The sequence below is a fragment of the Protopterus annectens genome, chromosome 6.part0 (assembly GCF_019279795.1).
Source record: "Protopterus annectens isolate FY-2018-M chromosome 6.part0, PAN1.0, whole genome shotgun sequence".
Classification (NCBI taxonomy): Eukaryota; Metazoa; Chordata; order Ceratodontiformes; family Protopteridae; genus Protopterus; species Protopterus annectens.
Window position 1 is genome coordinate 703,720,152 of NC_056737.1, and position 22,754 is coordinate 703,742,905.

At 38.5% G+C, this 22,754-nt stretch overlaps 1 protein-coding gene across 1 annotated transcript in view; it reads right to left on the reverse strand.

Moving 5' to 3' along the window:
• SYNE2 (spectrin repeat containing nuclear envelope protein 2) overlaps positions 1-22,754 on the reverse strand; it is a 3,814,665-nt gene that overhangs the window by 708,256 nt on the left and 3,083,655 nt on the right. The window contains exons 108-109 of the mRNA XM_044073561.1: positions 18,476-18,677; positions 4,067-4,249 (exon numbers count right to left, since the gene is read on the reverse strand). Of these exons, the coding sequence (XP_043929496.1) occupies positions 4,067-4,249; positions 18,476-18,677 (385 nt within the window). The remainder of the gene's footprint in view (positions 1-4,066; positions 4,250-18,475; positions 18,678-22,754) is intronic.

Here is a 22,754-nt window from a genome sequence, read left to right on the forward strand (position 1 = left end):
TAACATAGTTTATGTTCTTTCAACTTATTTTGTACAGTATTTCTCATGTCATTTGTACTGTATTGGATTATAGTGTATTTGTATTGTACTGTATGTGGAGCTTTTCTCCCCAGGCCTCTGCTGAAAATGGGTTCTGTACACTCAGTCAGACCACCCCGGTAAACAAATGTCAAATAAATAAATAAATAAAATGTTGTAACTTGGCACTTTCATATAAGTGAACAAGACACATCGGAAGCAACTTTACATACCATAAGATGTTGGCATTCCTTCCTGGGATGCCCAAACCTACCTTGTCTGAACTCTGTCAGCTCAAAAAGAAGAAATAAGCCGATTAAATCTACATTTTTAAGCACACAAAAGTTGCTAATATTGTGTGACTGAAAGGCAATTTTCAGCTTGATACATCTCTATTTATTTCAAGTTTAGCTGTCATAAAAGAAGGGGACTGCTATGCAAAAATGTCTCTCACACTTGACAAAAGGGACTCCAACAATTTGGTAAATGACATAAAATACTCCTTCCTGATTCAGTTCTAATTCCATAACAAATGAAGCTAACAGCTGTTTAGAGGATATTTTTTCTTCAATTATATAAAGTCACAGTACATTTAATTGTGAGAAAAATGTTTAAACTGAACAAGCAAAACAGCTTTTGCCTTACTTGTTCAGTTAAATAATTTTCTCTACACTGCTTAACTGCGGCACTGAATGTTACAACTTCAGTGCTGCAATTAAGTTACATTGAATCAATTGTGCTGTGCGACATCAGCCTTTCAAGAACTGTAGGCTTGGATGAAAACCAGGACAGCAGGCATAGAACAGAGCACAGAACAAGCAGTATTGTAGGCATGCATGAGTTAAAGCTGCCTGTTCTCAAGAGGATTTTCAAACTTTTGATACAGAATTCAATGGATCAGATTTATTGTTACATCTTTCACTTTCATTACCCAAAAATCTTTTTGTTGATAAAGCCATCTTCTTTGAAATACCATACATTCACTTAAACTCTAGTTTGTTACAAATGCAGCTTACCTGTAAACTGGATTGTCTGCAAGTGAGTCATTCAGGATCCAGAGCTCTGAGACTTAAATAAGCCCCTTGCAGTGAGCAGCTCCATTCTGGAGGCCAGCAAGAAGGACCCCCCCCCCCCCAGTGGCCGGCTTGAAAGAAGTAGGTACAGATACTCGTCTGGGTCAAATGTACCATGGAGCTGTCCACCGGTGACCAGATTAACACCTGTTATGTGTATTATGGCTGTATTTATATTTAGCTTTAACACTGGTTACTGAATGCATGATTTGGCAATGTGGAAAGGCATAGGTCCTCAATGTAATTGTTTAGTGCTCGATTCAAAAGTTTTTTTTTTTAATTGTTTGTTTTTGCTTTTATAATTGCTTGTTTGGTACATAACATGCTTGAATTGTATGAAATCTGCTGCTTGGGTGTTGGTGTAGGACATGGACTGTAGAATCTACAGAGTGGTAGCTGTTAGTAGCTGTAATAGCATTTGCTTGGCTCTAACTGCAAGAAAACGTCACCACTGTCTGGTAGCCATTGAAGTTGGAAGATGTGCTCTGTGCTCTATTTGCAGATGGGAAGTACTTCAACTATAATGTAAGGTTACTGGCAACTGGCCAGTACACCTTTGCACTTATGAGGAACTTTCAACTGGTTCCTCAATTTTTTTTTCTGACTGATATATAATTTCTTTCTTTCCTAATGTGTTGTGGAAAATGGTTCCAATTGTCTGGGACATTTCTGTGGAAGCTTTTTTTCACCTATATTCTATATCCCTATACAGTACTATATACCAACTGAAGTGAAGACAAATCTCAGCAAGGTTAGCCTTGCATGTGAAATGGGTACCCTAATCACTTAATGTAATGTAAAGTTCATGCCCACCTTAAGAAAAAAACATGGGATCTGTATGAAAGCAGACCTTCTCCTTATGAAAAATTAGTCCACAAGGCTTGAGGTTTAGAGAATCATCTGGTTGATAAATCGTTCAGAAACAATATCTCTAAAGACAAATACATTTTCATTTCACAGAAAGACAAAGTTTAAATGATAAAAGAGTTAAATGTTCTTAGACAAAATGAGGTCAGAAGGCAGATTATATACATCACCTCTCTCTCTGTCTATATATGTATATATAATGTTTCTAAGAAAAGGCTTTGTCTAGAGGAAGTCAGGCCACAGTCTTAGTAGCAAAAGGTTCATGAAATACACATACATTACAAAGGTGAACCTTAGCAGAGTAGTACTTACGCCAGTATTACACAAAGCTAAAATGTAATCCAGAATAAGGGATGCCTTTCTGCTAAAGTGAGGGGAATTCAAATCCCTGTGTGCCAAAGTGGAGCAATGAGAACAGTTTCCTGGGGGATAAACACTGGTCCAGATGGACCTTTCCAGGTGTGTGTGGCCGTTATAGATAAAGAACTGAGTTGTATCAATAAACCTTAAATTACGAGAATTGCACAAGAATGGACAAATGCAGTTAGTAACAAGCAAAACAATAACGATTTTGTCTTTCATTTAAAGTTTCATGCATGTTATAAATGAATCACATAAACATTACTTAAAATATTTACAGATTAAGGTTGAAAACAGTGTGTGTGTGTGTGTGTGTGTGTGTGTGGGGGGGACAAAATGTAACACAGAAAGGAGAAAAGAGAATGGAGAGGCGGTGTATGGAAAAGCAAACTGCATAGACTAATTTAATGAGATTTACTTATAATGCTTAGCAAGATAATTGAGATGCTAAGAAAGCAGGTACCATTGCCTTCCTCATGATGATGTTAGATGTAGTTCTTTGAAAGTGACTGCCAAAGATTCCCATATCTGTGATGTAATGACAGAAAAGCTATGGTCAAAACAATATTCAATGGAGTGTCTAGTTCAGGTTTTGTGAAACAGAGGGATCTTGGGTAGTAGTTGTATGTTCTAATGCTGAAATAACTGACAAGGGTAGGAAATTTTACAATTTTAAGAGTTTAAAAGGAATTGATTCAAACAGTAATCAGGATATTTGCTTTTATTGGAGCCATTTTCTTTTGGAAAGGGTAATGTAGTAGTGCTCTCTCTTTGGGGAAAGGGTAATGAATCTCTATATTTGATTACTGGTGGTGTGCAAAATTGAAAAGAGTTTTCTTTGAACTGTAGCTATAATGAGTAGGCCATACTCAGAAGCACAGCTGGTTCAACTAGCATCCTGGACAGGTATTATGAACCAGCTTCCCACTCCCTCTTTTCAAACAATTGTAAGCAATCAGCTTGTTACATTTCAAAAAAATATACATATTCCTTCTACTGGCACACCTACCAGGAGGCCAGATACATGACTCCCCCAGCCATTTAGGTCCCATTTCTATGCCCTGCCTCCAACCCTCATTCAACATATTTTATCAAAAACATACTTTCTTTTAAACTGTAGCAAACAGTGATGCAGTTGCACTTTCAGAATGTAAATCTGTAATACACCAAGCAAAACAATGTGCATTTCCAGAAGCATGAACTACCACGATCATGTGTTTCAGCATTCCAGTACCAGATTTCTTACTTTGTGACATTACGTTGTTGCTGTGTTGGTACCATGATCAATGCAAGATAGGGCAGCAGACATAAGCTCTAGAGACTTCACCTGCTGCTTGATCTCAACCAAACATGCATTTTTCATGCTTGTCTTATTGGATAACAGTCTGTACACAAAGGTAGATTAAAAAAAAAAACGAGAAAGCAATTTTGCCATAAATCAAAGGAAGAAATAAAGCAGGCACTATATAATATAATAATGGTCATGTCAGTTCAACTTAACACAGTAGTGGAAAGGGACTAAAGAGGGAAAAAACATCTTGATGTTTTATAGCTTTATCCATCCACGGTTCTTGAGTGTTGCCACTGAGGGGCGACAATATGACCATGGTAAAGTATGCACAGATTAATGTTTGCTGGAAATTGAGTTTAAATGACATCTTCTGTTCAGTGCTTACCAGGAAATAATTTTTCACACACTGCATGATTAACAAGAGACTGCCTGTATGAAAGCAGTGTTTGTCACTTACCTGAAGTTTTAGTAAGTTCAAAGACAGTGCATTTTCCAGTTGTGAAAGTCTTTGCGAAAGGTCTTCTCTTTCAGAATTGATGTTTGCCTGTGCTACAGGATCAACTTCTTGAGCCAGTTTGTCTGCTGCCTCAGAAAGCTGAACAAGATTCACTTTTGTTGCCTTAATACTGACTTGTAGTTTCTAATAAGAAAAAACAAAAAAGCCAAAAAATAATTCAGAGAAATCTTCATAACAATAGATATAAGTCTTAACAGAATAGTGCAGGACTTCTTAACACTGTTGCATTAATTGTTGTGTTCTGTTTTCCAGACAGGGTCTGAATTATTGTAACCTACAAATGAAACAAGATGCTGAAGGCACCTTACATGAAAGGACACTTTGCACACAATTTTGAAGAGTAGTATAGGTGAAATACAGTTTGTATGAAGCAAAGACAGTCACAGCCACAGTGTACCAGTTCACAGCAAAAAAGTAAAAGACTTAAGATCAAGATATCACATTCCTCATATCTGTAATAACATCCTTACAAGGTAATGAAAGTGTATAAAGTGCCAGACTTAGCACAGCTTTTTAAAGATATACTTAGCTCTTTCTCAGTGAAGTTTTGAGATATTAAGATGATACAATGCCTGGAACCAGCTTCCTTTGGAAACAGAAGCAGCTGCTATAGCACCTTAGAGAATGGGCAGCTTGTGCATCGCCATCCTGAGTGGAGAACGAACATTTTCCAACATTTGTTAACGTACAGGTAATTCCCACTGTAAAACAAGCCCACCACTTCACGGCAGCATATTATGCTTTTAATTGTTTAGTGAGTGCAAAATTATGATAATAAGTAAATTTAAAAGACATCCATTAGCACAGTTATGAAACTCCTAATGTCTTGCATTATCAACTCTCTTTACTCTTTAATTGTCTGCATGTGTTTTCTTGCATGAAACAGACAGCATAAGAGAGAGAGAGGCAGTGCTGACTGCAACAGGCAGTCCATCAGTAAGAAGGTACGAAACTCCCAATGACTGGTATTACAGACTGACATTAATACTAAATAATAGTACATATTTTAGAAGGATATCTTTATACAGCACCACCGTGGACAAAATCAAAATGATTTTTTTTTCTATATTAGACATCTGACAACATGTGTGTATCAGTCGTCTCTGTATCTTAATGTGGTGTATGTGTGTGTGTGTGGGGGGGTCTGTGTGGACATTAAATACTTACATAACTTATATTTTAGATTTTTTTATTTTATTTTTACTTATTTTACATTTGTTTACCGGGAAAGTCAGACTGGAACAAGGTCCATTTACAGCGGAGGCCTGGGGAGAAAAGCTCCATAACATAACAGTACAAATACAACAACTGACAAAAAAATTTCTGTGCAGAGGCATATATACAATCATAGCTCCATGTCTTTATATGATGACACATAATCCACGAATGACAGAAAATTTCTATACAGTGGCATATATACAATCAAGGAGATTTTAGATGTAAAATACTTCCTTCAACAACAATTACATAGATTACTGCAGGTTTGAAATGTTAGAAGGGGGAACTATTTTACATCACAAATATAAATAAAAGTATATAAGAAACAATAACAAAAAATGCAAATACATAACAATTTAACCGCCCATTCTCTAAGCACAATAATGCCCTTCAAGGCAACACCTAATTATATATGATTTAACACGGTTATATCATGATTTGATTGAATGTTCATTTCACTGAATCACAAATCACTGAACAGAATTGACAGAAAACTCATTTGACTGAATCACAATTGACAGAAAACATTTTACACAACAGATATACCATACAAACTGATTTTTGCAGGGGGGAGTCCCTCCTTCACTCCCCCCACATCCCCTTACTTATATATGCTAACTGCATGGTCTCAGAATAGTGGAGAGAAAAGACCACCATATACAGTGAATAAGTGCTGGTGTGTGAACACAGACATTTATAGTTCTGGGGGTATTACATGACAGTGGCCACTGCCAAGCCACAAATATTCTTCTAAACTCACTTCCCTAATGACTCCTATGATCAGACGTGATGCTCACATAAAGTCCTACAAAGCAAAAAGGTAAGATGTTTATTTTAAAACTATCTGGTGTACTTTACTAAGAATCATTGCTTGCCCATAGGTGAGGCAAGACTTGCCCACTCCCAGCACATTTTACTCACTTGGGTTTTATCTTCATGAGTAAAACTAACCATCTGGGAGTCAGCCCTGTCTTATGCATGGTCAGTGACTGTTGTTGTTGTTGTTTGTCTTTTGGCTTTTCCTGGTTAGGGGTCACCACAGCGGAACTCTGGTCCGCTAATGACTGGCAGTTGGTTTTTATGGTGTTGAGTTGCCAGCCCGATGCCCAACCTTCAACGAAGGCATGCCCATTCAACGCATGCCTTTCAAACGCCCACTCGACCATGGGGAGGACATGTAGACTCCACACATAAGGCAATCCCAACCCAAGCCGAGAATCGAACAGGAGAACCTCTTGCTGTGAGGCAACAACGCTACCACTGCACCACCACGAAAGTCTAGTGCATATTTAAACAACCACCCAAACTGTCTGCAGTCCGTATCTTATGTGCAAACAATTCCTTATTCTAGAACAGTGATGAATCTCAATACCTCAGAAAAGACTTAAGCTTTACAAGAAAAGCTCATACAGACTCTGCTACAACTTATTGTGAGGGAAAGGTTAGTTTGCTTTTGCTTTCTTGTATTTTGTGTTGCTTTATTGCTTTCTTCTATTTTGTACATTGTGATTAATTTTCTTTACACTGTGTTTTACTTGTATTCTGCTTTTAACCACATATTTAAACTAGGAGAGAGACCACCTCTGTGTCTCTTGTGAGTCGCACAGATATTAATTTTTTCTCACCCTCCCAACTTAGTGCTGTTGTGTTTTTAAACTCAACTGTCTTTCTATTGCCTGCCCCTTATTTTAAATTGACTACACATCTCCTTCCCCCTCCTCTTTCATTGGCTATGGTGAATAAGCACAAAATTAACATTTTATGAAATAACCCCCCTTCAACTATTTAAATTGATTGGTGATCCCAGTGCATTCCACAGAACCAGAAGAAAAATTGCCCACCCCTTCCAATCTATCTTGCTCTTTTAAAATTAGTGGTTCTGCACTAAGATAGCTAAAGCTTAACTTCCCCCTCTTTCATACCTAACTGCTTAGTGCACACTGGAGTTCTTAGGTTATTAATCCATTTTTCCATCTTACCTTTAAAACCTGCAACATCTACTCCAAGACCACCAACTACTGGACAGTCCACATTCTGACCCTCAGTAGTCATCTTGGGATGAGTGTTTCAGTTTTGCTTCTGGTGAGAGAAGAAGCATAGGAACATGATTTCCTGGGGACTGCTGATCACCGGAAAGCCTAATAACCGCTTCATAAGTGCCTATTTGGAATTTTTGCTTATATTTTGCTCCTGGTGATAGAAGGAGCAAAGTGCATTGACTCCTGACTCTTTCTGGTTCGAAAGTGAATGTCTGTGCCTGATCTTCCTGACTGGTCTGGTTGCTATTCAAGGCATCTACCAGGAAAATATTACAACAAGCCTGCAGACCTTTACATCTTCTAGGACAAGAGTGTAGATCACCAAACAGGCTGTGACCTGCTTCTCATCTTAGGATTGGTGCTACTGTTTTGCTTCTGGTGAGAGAAGAAGCAAACGAGCATTGTATCCCAGCAAAGTGAAGCTGTGGTTAGACCAACACTAGTAGTAGTCAGGCAGTAGCCATTCTGGTGACTCCCCTCTTTTCATCATTCTTGAAAAGCTAATTCTTTCTTTTCAGTAATTACTGCTTGATTTCCTGCTAACTTCAGAATATCTGCCTAAATATTTTATCCATAAATCATCAGGCTCTACTTATAAGTTTCAGCACCACCGAAATGTAAAGAAGAAAAACACAGACCACTGCTACAGAACACCAACAGGATTTCCCTTACCAAAGACACCAAAAAGGTTATGCTACAAAGACATAAAACCTGGAAAACTTACCTCCAAACTAAACAACCAGACATCTTACTTAAATACAAACAATTAAGAAACCTTGCCAAAAAACAAGTTATCAAAGATAAAAAAGTCCTACTACATCAAAATGCAAACAAATCATGCAAAAAACCCCCAAAAATTTTGGAATTCTATCAACTCTCTCCTTAGGCCAGGTACTAAAAACAATCCCTGCCCCGACACCAGCAAATCTGACCTTGAAATTGCTTCACTATTCAACACCTTCTTCATCACTTCTATTGCTGAGCTAACCAAGACCTTTACCAACAACAACCCTCAACCCCACCCCAACCAAACATCCTCTCCCCCCCTCCCTACTTTCGAACTCAAACCCATCTCCACCTACCAAATAAAGAAACTACTCTCTAAACTAAAGCTTTGCTCCAATGCCCCCGACAACACTCCCTCTTCCTTCTTAAAAATAACCTCCGGTGGTATTGCTCTCCCTATTAGCATCCTGATCAATAGATCCCTACTTGAATCCTATGTACCCAAACTATGGTGCTCTGCATATATTCTTCCACTTCACAAGGGTGGCAAAAACTGTAACATATCTAATTTCTGCCCCATAGCCATCCTTTACCCTCTCTCTAAACCCCTTGAAAAATGCATCCACCTTCAGCTCTTGCCATTCCTTACCAAACACCAGCTACTCTCTCCTACCAAACACAGCTTCCACCCAGGATAGAGTACCAACACCACCCTTCCCCACTTCTTACATACTGTCAATTTAGCCTGTGACTCCGGTAATTTAGTATCCTCAGTTCTGCTGGACTTATCTATAGCTTTTGATACCAACTCCCACACCCACCTTCTTAATAATCTGTCTAATCTCAATCTCTCCCACAAAACTCTCTCCTGGTACTCCAGTTATCTTTCCAACAGGTCCCAGGCTGTCAAATGGGGCCAGGGAACCTCCACCTTCCATCCTACCCCCACTGGAGTACCCCAAGGATCCATACTTGGCACAGTTCTATTCAACATCTTTATTAACGACTTTTACAAGGCCATACCCAATACTAAAATTGTTCAATATGCTGATGATTCTACTTTGATCTGCTGCGCCTCTAACTTAACAGATCTCCAACTTCTGACACAAACAGCCTTCTCAACTACTGAAAACTGGATGCTCCAAAATCACGCTAACAAAATTAAAATCCTTCTGTTCTCTACTTCTAAGTCCTCCCCTATTGATAAAAACTCATTCCAACCAACCAGCCATAACAACTCCATTTCAGAGGTCATTCTCTCCGCCCAACTTCTTGGTGTAACCATTGATGAACACCTAAAATTTAATACAAAAGTCCAGCTAAACATAAAGAAAACCCACATAAAACTCGGCCTACTTTATAAAAACAACCACTTCCTCTCTCCTACTACCAGACTAACTCTCACCACTACTTATATCCTTCCATCTCTACTGTATGGCGCCACTCTGCTTACTAATTTATCCTCCTCACTATCCCCCAAACTAGAAGTATGTTACAATAAAATCTCCTGATTTGCTACCAAAGCCAAATCTTCCTCTCGTCACTGTTCCTCCCTTCACTCATTAAACTGGCTTGAACTCCATAACTAACTTGACAACTTCACTTTCTCCACATCACGACTGCCTATAGACTACTATTCCAACCTACCAAGTGTCCTGCATGTTCCAGTATCCTCCAACCATATACTCCCCATAGAACACTTAGATCTACCCACCAAAACCTAATCACCATCCATGAGCCCAAGCGCCCACCTGGTCAGCTTCTGCTTTCCTTCACCTTAGCCAAAAAATGGAATGCTCTTCCCTCTACTCTTAGGACCTGCAATAACCTCAAAAACTTTAAAACTCTTCTTCATTCTCACCTTTATTCAAACAGGAAATGCAACTGTACTCTTCACCCTATACCTATCAAGGTCTCCTCCACTTTTACTCCTGGCTAACCTCTCACCTAGTTAACCTTGCTCATTTGTATTATGTATAAATAACTATACTGTAAAATCTTGCCTCAAGGCCATTTGCCTGTCTTTTACACCTAAACAAAATTGTAATTGCTTGTTTCTTTATGAATGCTACCTGTTTATTTGTCAGTAATGCAAAGTTTCTTAGTAATTATTCATGTAGCTATGTATTGTTGGAGCTTTTCTCCCCGGGCCTCCACTGAAAACGGGCTCCTCGAGCCCAGTGGACCTCCCCAGTCATCAAACTGGAATAAATAATAATAAATAATAAATACATTTATTACACCTTCTCTAGTGCCTCGGTAAAATGCCTTCTGTGGAATACAAAATTCCCTCTCAAACAGCTCACAGCTTAAATAGTCAGCACAATAAAACAATTAAATACAATTATCTAATTAACTAATAACATACTTGAAAAAAAATATATAAGCATCTTCTGTTGGTTTCTTGCTGTTACTTGCATTTACATGCATGCATACCACAGTATATTTAACTATTTATTGTGACCAGCTAGTCTTAGTACAATAAGTACAATAAAAACATTGAGACAAACTGCTTCAGTTAATATGCATTTACTGTTACATTTTACTTTCGGCTCTACAAGCATGCAATACAGATGCTGTCAGCTCTCTATGGCAAATTCCCAAAGCTTGTTTATACACACTCATATTTATATCAAAAAGTCTGATATTTTTCCTCAGCCTGATGTACTAAATCTTCCTTTGTATAACACTGTTCTTTGTTCTTCTAATTTATGATTTGTCCTTGATTCTTTTTCAAGTTCTGTGGTCCAAGTAAACTCATTCTTGGATTATCTGAAACGTGGTGTTCCAGCACTATCTGAAACTTGATGTTCCAACTTTATCTTGGTTGTTACATCTCTTTACTTCGCTGATGTCCTTCCAGCTGCCATCTGCGCAGTTATTTTTACAGACGTTGTTTCTCAATAACATACGCCTTTACATGGATGCCAATATCTAATTAAGCTATGCCAGCGCACTTACTACTTTCTATTTTTCAGCACTTTATACTATTCCTAAATTAACCCTTTATATTTCATATCATTCTTGCAGCTTTTTAATCAAGCAAATGATCGTGCTAGCAACAGTTTTAAAAAGACAGTGTATACTATTATTATTTCAATACTTCCAATTACAATCTTTGTTTAACCCCTTAGGGCTCAAAGTCTTATACTTCAAAATATAAACAGTTTCCTTATATAACAACTTCTCTTTAAAAGTTCTATCTTCACCCATATGCAAGTTAATTTGTTCTAAAATACATCCTTTCAATAAAGAAGCACCACTGTTGTGAAAATCTTTAAAATGTAATGCCAGAGGGCTTTCCAAACAACCACTTTTAATATTTCTAACATGCTCTTGCAGTCTCACTTTGAAAACCCTCTGACTTTCACCAACATAAAACAGCTTACACGGGCATTGCAAAACATAAATTATTCCCTGAGTGTTACAATTAAAACTTTGTATAGGTTGAAACCTAATATTATTAATCTTAATAAAACAATTCACTATCAGTGGGCATATAGAACATTTACCACATCTGTGTGTGCCACTCATATTTCCTATAGAAGTTCCAATATGTTGACTAGGCAAAACAAAATTATTACAAACTACAAAACTAGCTATGTTTCCACACTTTTGTAGGAAATATGGGGAAACTCATTAATCAAGCTACATAATTGTTTATCCCTTAGTAGCACTGGCCAATAATATTTTATCAATTGTACTATCTGTTCACTCAACACATTATATATGGTTATAAAGTAAAATTCCCTTTTAATTCTTTCATTTGTATTTACTGATCTTTAACTATATTGACCATACGACCTATTCATGCCTCTACTTGACCCCATATTATATTCCTCACATGAGTTTTGTATCTGTTTTCTTTCCAATACTACCCGTTGTAAAGCCTTCCTAATGATATCAATATTATACCCCCTACTTTTAAACATGCAAAAAGCTTGATACGCTTCTTCTATAAAATTCTTATCCAACGTACATAGTCTATGAAATCTAAGAAATTCACCATAAGGTAGTGTTGTAATTAAATGTTCCAGATGACAACTGGAGCCATGTAAATAAATATTACTACCATCAAACTTCCTATAAACCGAAGTTATAATCTTATGTTTAATAGACCCAAACAAAATCACATCCAAAAGATTAACTTCAACTCCCATCTGTAATCCATGAAATCTGAACTCAAATCTATTAGCTTGTAAATCATTAAACTGCTGTGCAAATGTTTTTCCTCTTTTACATAAAAATATTTAACTACATTTGTACCAAAAAAATTATGTAGCAGTGGCCTGTGTTATTCTACTTATTAAGTTTCCTCTGAAGTGTTTGGCAGTGCCCTGTATAGCAACAAACACCTTGAGTTGACATTTTTGCCTGTAAAAGCACCATTGAAATTTCACCAGTACCTAGTTGCACATATGACAACTAGTTTGCAATAACAAGCACTGCCCCCAGAGTTGCAAACCGGCTACTCCTGACATTACTTTATACTCTCACTCCAACTTTTTAATCAATAAAAAGGGTTTATTGCCATGGATATGAACTTTCCCACTACCTCTGTTACCTGCTTGGTGAGTATGGGCATCCTGAGGCAATGGAAAAATTGCTTTATGTTTACTTACAACCAGGTAATTCTCAAACAAACTGATATGGTATGTGAGAGACACATTTACACAATGTCACTGGAGGCAAAGGTTTCACATAAAAACACTCCTACTGGCAATAAGGCTGTCAGTAGTACACACACTGTGCCCATCACATACAATTCAAAGGAAAAACACATATGCCAAGACACTTGAATATAACTGTCCTAGAAAAAGTGCATATAACAAACTTAGCAACCCTAAATGCACTCTTTTACAACCACACCCGCATCAACACAAACAGCCACATCTCATGGCACCTCTACTAAGTCCATAAGGCAAGCCAACCACAATCTAACATTCTAGCCATTGGAGACTCCATTGCAAGACACACTGGTCACTCTCACCAGGCTGAGTAAGAAGAAAGTCATGGTTAGTTGCTTATCAGGGGCCAGGATCTGCCACATTACACATGCACTCAAGTCATTAGAACACAAGTGCCAGTATGACTCAGTCATAGTCAATGTGGGTGTAAATGACCTGAGACATACCTCCCTAGACTATATGAAGCGACACATCATACAACATACAGGCATATAGATTTCTGGGTTTTGGAAAGACAAACTCCCTGGACCAGACTGTCAATACACCAACAAGGGGTGCAACCATACTGGATCTGGCTCTCACTAATATAGCACAGTGTTGCACACCACTTAGTGTAATGTCTTCTCTGGTAAGGTCAGACCACAAAATAGTCTCCTTTGAAGTAAAAATAAAACTAGAATTCCAGCTAACCCTGGCACATTGGAACTACACTAAGGCTAAATTCCTATTATTAAGTGATAACCTGGCAAAATTTCAATCCCACATAAATTCTGAGAACACTGCTGCCTATGCAGAATTGTTCACAAAAAATGTATACAAGCATGTTAATAGCTGCACAGAGCCAGGAAGAAGTATAGAACCAACTCAAGAAAATCATGGCAAAAAGCAGGAGATGCAGCACTCAGCAGGATAAAAGCACTATCATCAAACTAAAAAGAAAAACAAAAAAACTCAGAGCACAAATAAAAGTCTACCAAAGCCAAAATTGAGATAAATTTGGCCTCCCAGGCCAAGGACAGCCACAAAATGTTCTTTAGCTATGTCTGCAATCTCAAAGGCAATACACAACTGTGAGCAGATCTCATTGTAAATGGAGCCACCTATACTGAACCAGTATATGTGCACCCTGAACAGATACCAACCTGGTTAACAACAGGAAAAACAATGTCCCTACTTAAGAGTGAACCTGCAAGTTATCCTAAAACTTATAAACCAATAACTTGTCTTCGATGATGTATAAACTATATGCCGCAATTGTTGCCGATTTAGTTTACAGTTCTTTAAAAAATTCAAACATGGCAATAGAACAAAAGGGTAATAAAAGAAAGTAATATGGAACAAAGGATCACCTGTTGCTAAATAAAGTCATAATGGAGAACTGTAAAAAGGGGAAGATTCTAAATATGGTATGTATTGACTACAAAAAAGCAGTTGATAGTTTCCCACAGTCATGGATAAAAGAGTGCTTAAAAATGTACAAGATACACCCTATATTGATTGACTACATTACAGTGATCATGAAACAGTGTCAGACCACTCTGCAATTAAGCCATGACAAAGGACAAATTATTATTTCAGGGATAAAAATTCAAAGGGAATTATTCCAGGTTGACTCTCTGTCGCTGCTGCTATTCTGTCTTGCCATTAAGCTGTATACTTAACAGATTAGGCTACGGCTATAATTTGTCTCCTAGAAAACAACAAAGTGTAAAGACCTCTCATCTTCTCTTTGTTAATGATTTACAACTGTACAGCTCATCAGAAAGGAAATGAAAGCATAACTGCAAGTAGTCAAAACATTTTCAGATGATAAAAGAATGTAATTTGGTCTTGATGAATGTGCAAAAGCAACATTTAAAGCAGGAGAACTGCAGCACCAAGAAAACATCAGTTTGGGACATGAATGTGATATAAAAAACTTGAGCAAGAGGGTGTGTATAAATATTTGGGAACAGATGAAGGATCAACAATAAAACATGAACAAATGTGAATAAAACTTAGTAAGGAAAATTTTAGAAGACTTAAATTAATCCTGAATACAGCGTTGACATTTAGGAACAAAATTCAAGCTATAAACCAATTTGCTCTCCCTGTCCTAACTTAATAGTTTTGGACTAACTGGCTCCAAAACGTGTTGGCTAGATTAAACAGGAAAACAATAAGGATGTTTCATGCTCACCAAATGATTTATAAAAATCAGTGCAGACCAAGTTATACATTCCCCATTCCGAAGGAGGTGTGGGCCTCCTTGAAATTGATTACATGTATAGATCTGAAATCGTGGGACTGCACACATATCTGCTGACCTCAAAAGACCCAAATGTAGTGAAAGTTTTGAGACATGAGGAGAATAAATCTGGCTTCCCTTCTCAGTCTACTAGAAGCATATTGGCATTAAACAGGAATGGAAATCAAACCAGAAGTAGATAAAAATCAGGCAGCAACTGAATGTGCCAAAAACAAAATAAAGAATATAAGGTGAAGGATCAGATGAGAAGGCAAGAAATGTGGAAAATGCATAAATATAGTTGCAAGTATAGAAAACCCTGGAAAAACCTCATGTTGATCAGGATCAAATGCAAAGGAGAGGCAAATTCAAATCAAAAGATGAAAGGTTAATATTGGCAGCCCAAGACAGTGGGCTAAGTACACATTGGTTTACAAAGTCCATTGAACATGTGGGAGAGACAGACAAATGTAGATTTTGTAAAACAAAACCGGAAGCAGTGGCACACCTTGTTGCTGATTGTGACATACTAATGACAGAAGCATTGTATATTGAAAGGCATAATAATTAGCAAGACTGTTGCACTGGGGATTATGCAAACATTATAAAATTGAAGTAGCTGAAAAACACTGGAAATATGAGCCGCATAGCATCACAGAAAATGATGAAGTCTACATCACATGGGATCATCCATTACCAAGAGTTCAAAAGATAGATGATAGAAAACCAGATATAGTGGTCCTTGAAAAAAAAAGACAAAAGTAGCATTGATCATTGAAATTGCTACACCCAGTGACTACAGTGTCTTGAGTACAGAGAGACACAAAGTCATAAAATATCAAGATTTTCAGGCAGAAATGAGATCACTGTGGAAGAAAGATACCCAGACAGTTCCACTAGTAGAAGGTGCAATGGGTCTTATAAAAAAGAATCTACAGTCTAAAGTCATTACTGGGCACATTGCTGGTGCTGCAAAGAGCAACTTTGGCTGACATCAAAGACTGAAACAATACTAATTTCATGAACTTTATTAGTTCTTTGACTTAGGAATGGGGTCCATTACTGTCATGGTATGAGAAACTCAAAAGATTTGGAGAAATTAAAAAAGGGTGAAGCCAGAAGATATAGCAAACATACTGGCCAAAAAAGTCAGCCCCAACTTTACCTCTCTCTCCCCATAAACCTTCCCTCAGGAAAAAAACATCAGCTATAACTTCCCCTAATATCACTAGGAACAGGTCTTTAATGCTCTCTCTCAGGCCAAGAACACTGCATTAATGGATGCAGACAATATCCCGGGATGCCTTCTAAATAGCATGAAACATGATCAATCAGGCCCTCTGGAATTGCTATTTAACTGTATCTTCCAAACAGGCTTCATGCCTCATGAATAGAGAACAGCAACAGTCATCTCTCTGCACAAAGGTGGGCCATCTACAGACCCTGGAAACTACAGTCCCATAAGTCTCACTAGTCCCATATGCAAAGCCAGGGAAAGAATTAGCATGGAAATGACCAGTAATGATACAAGAAACCTCCAGATACTGGACCCAACCCAATTTGGTTTCATCAAGGGCAGGTCATGCTTACTCAACTTGGTGGACTTCTTTGAGAAGGTCACCAAAGCAATGGATGAGGGCAAAATTGTTCACACTGCCTATCTTGACCTGGCCAAGGCATCTGACATAATCCCCCACTCAGGCATTGTTGACAAACTTAAGAGGTTAGATATAAACCCTTATGTCAACCAGTGAATGCCCACCTGGCTCACAGACAAGACCGAGAAAGTTAGAATTGGGGGAGTACACCTCTACAAAGAGACTAGTCACAAGTGGAGTACCTCGGGGATCAGTCCTGGGACCGCTCCTTTTTGCCATTTACTTCTCTGAAGTCAAGGCCAACATCAACGGCCTCTGGCTGACTAAATTTACAGATGATTGCAAATTAGGAGCTGTCACTGAATCGCCCACTGACACAAATGTTCTCCAGGAAGGGCTGACGCAGACAAGCAATTGTTGTCAGAGACACAGACTAAAACTAAATGCCAAGAAATGCACAGTACTATGCTTCGGGAAGTCATCCATCCCTGGAAAAAATCATACTGAAAACACACCCCTAAGAGTTGACATAGTAGTCAGGGACTTGGAGTTACATATAGTAATTTAGCCTTTGGCCATCACGTCTTCAGTAGTAAGGAAATCATTCTATGTTGTGCAACTTATAAACAAAGGTATGGCATCCAGATCCAAATAAGTAATTGCTCCTTTCTATTCAGCATTAATCAGACCTATCATTGAGTACAATGCCCCACTCGGTATATTCCACCAGGCACACCCAACAACTGGAATGTCCACAGAGGTTCCTCATTAAAATAATACTGGGCATAAGTTACATGTCCTAGGCAGACTGGCTCAAGACCCTATCTCTGTATGCTGTCTCCTACAGACTGTTGAGGGGAGATCTAGGCCTGGCATACAAGGCGTTGTCAGACCCCACTCTGATGGACCTCCTGCATATCTGCAAAACAAACAGCACCAGAACTACCCATTCCAAAGACTTAAAACTTGCCTGTGATATAAATAGGACCTACTGGACAGACAGGTATATATCCCAGAGATTATCCCTTCACTGGAACAGGTGCCCCATTCACGTGAAGCAGAGTTTCTCCCTAACCGAATTCAAGTGTAACTTGGACAACTGGATGGGGAGCAGGAAATTCATCCCTGGTTTGGCACTTATGTCTCTAATGGACACAGGCCGCCTGTAAACTGTTCAACTCCCAGGCCCCTGCTTGTAAATGTTTCATTTCCCAAGCCCCTACTTACAGTTATCAAGGGTACCAAAACTTGTCAGAGATTTAGGATGCATGGCTAGGGTTAAAAAGGTCCTTGTGGTCATTAGCCTAGTACACACCTATGAACCTAAGACTGGACATCACTGCTGTCCTCTGCTTAACCTAATTCATTTACATGCCTCTGCTGTACTAATGATGTCACAAGCAGAAAACTATGACTCAGAATCAGGCACAAAGAGCAGAAGCAGACTTTAGAGAGAATGTTTACAAGCTGGATTAGAAAAAAAGCAGACTTCGCTGATTGAATACGGGTGTGTGAAGCCTGAATACAGACTGGGAGGTAGTGTATTTCAAACACTGTCTTAATTAAGTTGTAGTGGGCTTAGCAATGCGCTGAACAGATTCCAAAGAGGATTCAAATGTCAAGACATGCAAGAATTAATTTCCAAATGAGTTCTTGCTGAATCAAACCTCTGTTAAATGAAACCATAAAGATATTATTTTAAGCTAAATACAAACCGAGCAAAAAAGCCCAACTATGCTTTAACCTCTAGGTTTTTACTACACAAGTGAACTTCCTATCTACAAATATTTTTACTTGAATTTTGTAATCAGGGTTCTATAAACAGGTCAACAAGAAGAAAAAAGACTGCTTACTTCAATATCCTGCATAGTTTTCTTTAAGGATTCTGTTGTACTGTCACCCAAACAGCTCTCAGCTAGGACATTCCATTCTTTTTCATTTGCTTCTATCTCACTTGTCACATTTTGGTGTAATGATCTGTACATCTGGCAGTGCTGAAGCAATTCTTGAGACGAGTGCAACTGATCCATTATATCTCTGTTTATTGCAGACCATCTGTGAAACAAATAATGATCCACTTCTTACTCTCCATGTATAACACCATGCCTGACACTTGCTGTTTAAAAGAATTTGGTGTCAACAAAATACGACCTGATAATTCTTCTAGTCTCAAGTGCTTCACAAGTTTACATAAAACCCATTCAACAACATATCAGAACCATTTGGAAAATTAGAACTAAAATGATGTAAACCTCCATGATGCTTGTCATTTAAAATCTTTTTCTTAGCTAAAACACCATTTCTACGTGAAAATTTGATTGCCCTGTTATGTGAGTTGACTTAGAAACAGCCTGCAACTAACATAATTAACTCAAGAGTTGAAAAGCTGTATGGAAATCCATCAGTGATGTGTTGAAACTTGTCATTTTATTAGTAAACTTACTTTTCACAGTCATTATGTAAGACACTTTGTCTATAAAACAAAATCTTGTTGAGTGTAATGGCACAATGTAAGAAAGTAATAGCTTTAGCAAATTTGTATTTGTATTTAGAGGTGTAGCCAATAGAAGTCCAGCAATCTGCTAATGTCCAAACTGAAATTATGTTCAGATTTAGAGGTCCAGATACAGAAAGATACCAGTCTGGTGAAGGCTTTCTGGAGAAAAGTAAAAAAAGATGGCGAAGAAGAAAACAGATATTACTTAAAAGGGCAAAGTATTTAATGACTGAGTAAAGTCTAGGAGAGTGGACAGATGGAGGCAGCAAAGAATGGAACCAAGGGATCTTACAGGGAAACTGGAAGATGTGGAGCTAAGGACATGCTCATTTCATGTTTGACCTCTCTGGCAAAGTGTACTTACGAAGCGCTGGCAGTGTTACATTATGCTGTACAAATGCAACCATTCAGCAATGACAGCTGATGTATGTGTAAGCAGGTATCTCTGATTTAAGCAGGCAGCAGAGTTCAGACATGGACAATGAAAACAATTAACTGTGGTGCAGGAGGAAAGAAGTTCTCATAATGATGAAGATGACAGACTGGTGACTGTGAGTAAAAGATCAATGAAAAAGGTAATTACTAGTGGCCCTGTGGTGCAGACAGATAAATATTTATTTATTTATTTATTGATATTTGTTAACCGGGTTTGTCCAACTGGGCTTGTGGCCCATTTTCAGTGGAGACCCGAGGAGAAAAGCTCCAGTAATACATTTTAAAACAAGTACAATTTTAAACAATATTGATATAATAGCAGTTATAGCAAAACGATTCACATATGTTGGGTTACATGCATAAAGTTAAAGTTGCATTAAAAAGAAGCTAAGTAACAATTTTACATTGATATAGTTCAATAGGTCAACAATGAACATTTTTTTGTTTGTATAAAATTGTGCAAATGCATAGTAGACACATTGGAGAGAGAGGTGTAATGAGGTACTAACTATGGTCCTTTTGAGGGTACATAAAGGGAAGGAAGACTAGGTATGTTCATGGCAAGGGTAGGTTCTGGAATTGAGAAAACAAGCTTTTAGTTCATTTTTAAAGTGTGAGATGTGGGAGATTGAACGTAAGTCAAGAGGAAGTTTGTTCCAAGCATGGGCAAGGGAGTGTTTGTAGAGTAGTTTGCCTACTGACCTTTTTGGGTAGTAGATATCAAGTAATTGTTGGTTAGAAGTATGGAGGGTCCAGGATGGGATGTAGATGGAGACTAAGGAAGATAGAGATGGACAGAAGGAGGGTTTATAAAGAATAGAGTATAGCATATGAAATTGATAAGATAGCAGAAACTGGGGAAGTTCAAGCCATTGGAGAGAGTTTAAAGAAATGCAGTGGTGTGAGTTGTATGGGGAGTTAGTAATGAATCTGGCTATTTTATGGTAAGTCTGTTGCAGTTTGTTTAGAGTGGAGGCCTGGATATTGGTAAGAACTGGGGCGGAGTATAAGAGGGAGGGGAGGAGGAGTGCCTGGCTCAGGGTAAGTCTAGATTCAGGGGTTAGGAATTTTTTGTTCCAATATAGCAGACCTAGTTTCTGGTTTGTTTTTTTTATACATTGGAGTATGTGTAGGTTGAACTTGAGTTCGTCATCGATAATGACCCCTAGGAGTTTTGTGTGGGTGTCAGGTTGGATATTTGTATTGTTAGAAGATGTAATAAAAAAGGAGGTTTTGTGATGAGAAAGAGAACGGGGAAGGAAAAGTAGTAGTTTGATCTTTTTGGGATTTAGGATCAATAGGTTGTGAGACAGCCATTGTTCAGTGGACAGTAGGGCCTGTTGGGTCAGGGAGTGTAGTTCAGGAATGTTATTTGAGATGGATATAAGTGTGGAGTCGGCATACTGAATAAGGGAGGATTCTTTGCATGAGGTGTAAAGATCATTGGTGAAGATGTTAAACAAAAGGGGTCCCAAGATGGAGCCTTGGGGAAAACCAGTGGAAATGGAAAGGAAAGGTGAGGAGGATGAGAGCCATTTGACAGATTGTTCCCTGTCAGATAGGTAACTATTAAACCAGGCAAGTGCGGAGGGGGATAGGTGGAGATTTGCAAGTTTGGATAGTAGTAGAGGATGAGAGACAGTATCAAAGGCTTTGGAGAGATCTAGGAAGAGACAGGAAATGAGTTTACTGTTGTCTAGGGCCTCTGCAATGATATGAGTGAAGGAGAGGAGGGCAGTGGTGGTGCTGTGGTGAGGATGAAATTCATGTTGGGTAGGGGTAAGTAAGTGGTGTGTGAGGAGGTGATTGAGAATCTGTGAGTGAATACATTTTTCTAATATCTTGGAGAGGGGGGACATAATGGCAATGGGTCGGTAGTTTGAGGGGGTCAGTGGAGTTTCCACCTTTATGAAGAGGGATAGTGAAAAAAGATTTCCAAAGGGTGGGGACAGTTGATTCTAGAATAGATTGATTAATTAGTATAGATACAAGATAGGCAACTGATTCAGCAGCAAGTTTGAGGAATGTAGGAGATAGATTGTCAGTGGAAGGAGAGCAAGGTTTTAGCTTGAGTAGTAGAGATTTGATGTAAGTAATGGGAACTGGCTCAAAAGAAAACAAAGTTGTGTTAGTGGGACTTGGAGAGGTGGGTGTCAAAGTAGAGTTTGGCTTAGAGGTTACCAGATTTTGGATGGAAGAGATGAAGTGTTTATTCAGGAGCATAGCTGTTTCCTGAGAGGAAGAGTTAGGGTATGGGGAGGGATTAGAGGGCTTTCCAGGATAGAGGATGTTGTTGAGAGTTGACCAAAATTTTCGAGGATTGGATTTGTTGTTAAGCTGAGCAGAGCTATACTATAACTTTTTGTCATTAGTTGTATGTTTTTTGCAAGGTTCCTCGGTTGCCTGTATTTTTGAAGAAAAGGTGGTTGTTTAGTTTTAGTCCAGGTTTTTCAAGCATGATCTCTTTGTTTCATAAGGGACCTAGTCTCTTTGGAGAGCCAGGGAGCATGGTTTGATTTTACTCTGATCTTCCTAGAGGGAGCTAAGGAGTTTAGAGTATTCATGAAGATGCTATTGAAAGTGCTTACAGCATCGTTTAGGGGGAGGTGTTTTAGAATGGCCCAATCTATGTTGTGGAGAAAGGAGTTAAATTGGGATGAATTGAAAGTCGATAGTTTTCAACAGTCTTTGATAAGGTGGGGTTTAAGAATATGGGAGTAGTGTCTTAAGATGGTGGTAGGGAGATGATCACTGAGGGAGTCAGGTAAGGTGGTGGGATTGTGGTATTGGTGGGGGGAATTGGTAAGGATCCAGTCTATGATGAAGCTGGAAGTGGAATTTTTATGGAAGCGAGTGGGAGATGTTATAAGTTGGTGGAAACCGTGTAGGTGGATACTGAGTTGGGGGGAGTCAGTTGTGAGTTTGGACCAATCAATGTGGACATCACCAAGGATAAGTGTCTCATATGGTATGTTGTTGGAGAACCAGGATAGGATGTTTTCAAGAATGGGCAGATTGTTACCAGCAGGAAGGTAGATAGAGGCAATTGCAAGTTTTTTGTGGGGATTCAGATGGCAGTTAAGGATGATGATTTCAGCTGGGAGGAAGTCAGGAATAGGGGAAGGGTATGGTGAGAGGTTAAGAATGTTTCAGTAGAGGATGGCCACGCCACCACCTTTTTTTACGGGTCTATCAGATCG